This window comes from Olea europaea, chromosome 20 (assembly GCF_002742605.1).
Source record: "Olea europaea var. sylvestris chromosome 20, O_europaea_v1, whole genome shotgun sequence".
Taxonomy (NCBI): domain Eukaryota; kingdom Viridiplantae; phylum Streptophyta; class Magnoliopsida; order Lamiales; family Oleaceae; genus Olea; species Olea europaea.
The window spans coordinates 6,095,927-6,100,138 of NC_036256.1; the positions used below are offsets into that span (position 1 = coordinate 6,095,927).

The window sequence follows — 4,212 nt, forward strand, 5'->3', positions numbered from 1 at the left end:
AGAGAATAAACACTATCAGAACATTTGGATATGAAGTGAATTTAGAAAGGGTGACTTCAAGGATAACAAAGGGTTGAGAAATGAGAAATTAATTCTAAAGATGAAGTGTGATTGTTAGTTGATTTTCTAGACCAAACAAGTCACCCCTACCAGTAAAGATACATGGGTTGAGTTTTCGAGTGACTTGAGCTAGATCAATATGCCTTTCTGTATGTGTAATAAATCTTGTAATTAATTTGACTTTAGAATAAAATTGTTGACTTTAAAATCAGAGATAACTCTAAAATTACACATGGAGTTCCATTTTAGCAAAACAAACTGCAAATTGGTCTTTCGGAACAAAATACAAGATGTTTCATTATTCAAACAATGGTAAACTTGAAGCTATCCATCAATTTTGACTTTATTTTGTTTAGGTGCATCGGATTATTTGAAACCAAATAATTCTTTTAAGTTCCTACTCTGTCAGTGATGACAATTGACAAATAAAACTTCTAAGCCTTAGTCTATTTAAAATATTTATTAGATGAAGCAGACCTCACGACTTGAGTTATGAATAAAGAATTTAGATGCCAATAGAATTTTAATATAGAAATAATAAAATATAATAATAATAATAAGGCCAAAGTGCAAAATACAACGCAAGAATAACTGAACGAAAGGCCCCCAGAATTCCCAACACCCGTAGGCTTCAGAAAAAAACTTCATCGAATATTTACCAAAGACATGGTGTGGTTATCATTTCAGGTACAATGACACGTGAACTGCTAAAAAAAGGACCAAGCTTGATCCCTCTAGCTTTTAATATCAAGTCAGCTTCATGGAAATCCCAATCAAACTACCAATTTAATGAACTTTATTGTTGCCTTTCATGTGTATTCTAAACAACGTCAGATATAAGATGCTCAATCCTGAATTCACAACAAAAAAGACTACAAGACACAACTTTTTCATCATGAGTGCTACTCTCAAGTTCGGTACTATACAACCATCTATTTTCCTGCATTACAAATTAAACCTGCTTTCACTACTTAAAAAAACCTTGGATAAAACCCATCTACATATTAACCCCATCAGCTTTCAAGAAATAATTCTGTGCTATATTAAATAACAAAATTGTCAATATCTCAATCCGTAAAAAATGTAAAATTATTGGTGAAAGTAGAGTGAACCAACACTCACAATTTCACATAATGAATAGCCAGGGCGTAAATATGAATACATAAACTTGCAGATAGGTAAAATATATAATAATTGAAAGAAGAATAATTGAGAGAAGAATGAAAGAAACCGAACTAGAACTTTTTTCTATTAACCAAAATGATTGTATAAAGCGATTGGGAATTTAGCTAACAATGCCAAAGATATACTAACAAACCTAGCAAACTGCACATCTAAAGAAGAGAAGCTAAAAAGAATCAAAGACCTCTAACCCATAGAGTACACCCGCGTACTTATCAGGCAGCGCTTCCTTTTTGCAATTGCTGAAGTAGATTTCTCTTATCTTCTGAAAGGCATGCCGCGTCAGCAGGCTATCAGACCCAGCCTGGTGGCACCTTCCTGCCACCCGCTCCAAACCAAGCGAAGTCGCCACTCTTTCCAATCCCCCGTGCAACCCCGAACAGAATTTCATCAAATGCTTCACGTCATAAACCCGGTTCCCAAAAAACACTTTGAGCAAGTTAAGGAATTCTGAAAGTGTACTGGGGAGAGCCTTTCCCGTGAGGGCCTTAATGAGGTAGCCGAAGTCATATGCGCTGTGGAAGGTAATGTAGGTAACGTTATCGTTACACACAAGGCCAGATGACATCATGCGTTCAGCAAACAGAGAGATGGATGCGCCAAACTGGTAAGTGGTGTCAAAATCAATACCCTGGTGACGGAGGAGGTCAATTGATTTAGGCGCATGGTCGTCCCTCTCCAGATTGAAATCTGAGAAATTGAACTCCCAGATGAAGCAGCGGTCAGGAAATCCGAGGTCAGGGAGGTTACCAGAGGCATCAGATAGAGTAATTCCGACCTGAATGAGCTTGAGGGCGTCAACATTGGACTTGAGGGTTTGGTAGTGGTCGACGGGGTTACAGTAGTACTGTTGGTTGGGATTGTTGCGGAAGACAACGCCGGGGAACTCAGTGTCCATCGAGACGAAAGGATACATATCAATTACGTGACTAATGATGGAGAATTCAAAGTCTAAGTTTCTAGACCAGACTGAGCGAATTTGAACTGGTTTTTTGGAATTATCTAACTTCATCACCGCCGCTGAACACGTAGGAGAAGTGAGAGCGGGTGGCGGCCGAGACAATGAAAGAGATGGAGATGGCGACGTAGATGAAGATGAAGAAGGCAGTGGTGGATCGTCGTCGGAGATGGAGGTTGTTGATGCAGCCATCGTGCAGGATCCAGATTGATATTGTTTTCTCTACTCTTCAGTTTTTCATCTATTTGATAGCGATATTTTTGCCTTTTATAGTGCGGCCAAAAAGACCTCTCTAGGGTCGGCGGGGCGTATTAATTGGGTATGGGTATGGGTATGGGTATGGGTATGGGTATGGGTATGGGTTTGGGTTTGGGTTTGGGTTTGGGTACAAAAGTTAGGGCACCATTATAAGCCCCTTTCACGATAATTTTTCCATGTGGAAATTATCAAAATAGTTAAGTTTTGATTTTACATTTACACAAATGTCACTTTTTTAAAGTTTTTGAAAGATTTTTAATTTTGGACATTTTTGTTCCTCTAGATAATTTAAATACCCAATATGTCTTTCATTAAAAATTGATTTGACTAGATGAAAAAATAAAATTTTAAAACATCACATTAAATGCTCTCACCTCACTACTTAACACACACACATATATATGTACACTAAACCTAAACAGCTAAATTTCCTCTCCCTCAAAGCTGCCGACGACGCTAAAATTTATTTTCTTTTCTGATTTTTCAAAATTATGGGTATTTATTTTTTTATTCTTCAAAAATTTTTCCCTGAATTGGTGTTTGTTGTCTATTTTTCTAGTCCTACGAAAATATTAAAATTATGATTTATGTAAGTTATCTATGAATTTACTCCTTATAATTATGTTTTTCACTTTTCTTTCATATAAATAATGGTTATTGGTCATTTTTGGACAAATTGAGTGTGAGTTTAATTTTTGAGTTTGTGAAATGAGTCAAGATTGAGTTGAGTATATTCTGGTAAATATGCACAAATACGCTTCGTTAAGTGTATCTTTATATGATTATTTAGGGCTATTTGAATGTTATTTAAAGTGTTGGATCATTCTATTTTCATTTTTGAAAATGCCTTTTTCATTTACATATAAAACTTATGATTGAGTATATGAAAAGTAGTGCTATTTGAAGCTATAAATATAACACATATCATGTTTGTCATAACTTGACCCTTCATGTCTTGAAAAACCAATGTGAATATGAAATGTAAATGTCAATCTCGACAATAATGAAATCATCTATCGAGATGAACTGTTGTTCTCGACAGTTGACCCACTTATCTCGACAGTTGGTTCTAGAAAGCCAAATTTTGTTAAGCTTCTCTTCAACGTGTGATTTTAGGGGTTAAAATATTAACATATCATCTTAGCACTATTATTACTTCATGAAATATAAACATAATAGTTATGAATCCATCTATAGAGATAAATTGTCATTCTAGATAGAGAAATCACGGACCCAAAAAGTGCTTGCTTGGACTACCGGAGGGTCTATCGGTTAACTAGGTAAATGAGAGGATCAGTATGTGTTATCACTTTAATTTAAAAATGCATTTCTCCCACTCTAAAGAGTTCTTACCTTTATGATTTCAAGCATGGTTGTTTCGTATGAAGGTACCGACCTGAAAGTTTGTAGTCCAAACTATCGAAAGGTCCATTGACTGGTGGGGTAAATGAGACAATTGGCATGTATTACTACTTTTAATTTTAAAAAACAATTGCTCAATTGTTTTTATTTCTTAACCTTGGCATTTGAAACTTGATTATTTAATATGAAAAGTGTCGACTTGAAAGGTATATGACTGGACAGTCACGAAGTTCCCTATGCTTGTAGCAGACAGTAAGTTTCGTATAGGGTAGTTATACGATGTCAAATTCTTCTGTTTTACGTCAAATATGTTTAGTTGAAGACAAACGTATCATTTTGATGTTATACTTAAAATCTTGGTAGAATCTATTATTTTCTTCCAATATTAAATT

At 35.3% G+C, this 4,212-nt stretch overlaps 1 protein-coding gene across 1 annotated transcript; it reads right to left on the reverse strand.

Moving 5' to 3' along the window:
• Positions 1-1,269: 1,269 nt before the first annotated feature.
• Positions 1,270-2,433, reverse strand: LOC111369493 (probable CCR4-associated factor 1 homolog 9). The gene has a single exon (XM_022991026.1). The coding sequence runs from the start codon at positions 2,390-2,392 to the stop codon at positions 1,409-1,411; it is 984 nt and encodes a 327-aa protein (XP_022846794.1). The 5' UTR covers positions 2,393-2,433; the 3' UTR covers positions 1,270-1,408.
• Positions 2,434-4,212: the final 1,779 nt, after the last annotated feature.

What these genes read in the sequence shown, in the direction of transcription:
- LOC111369493 (XM_022991026.1), bottom strand. Translation starts at nt 2,392, where the DNA reads ATGGCTGCATCAACAACCTCCATCTCCGACGACGATCCACCACTGCCT.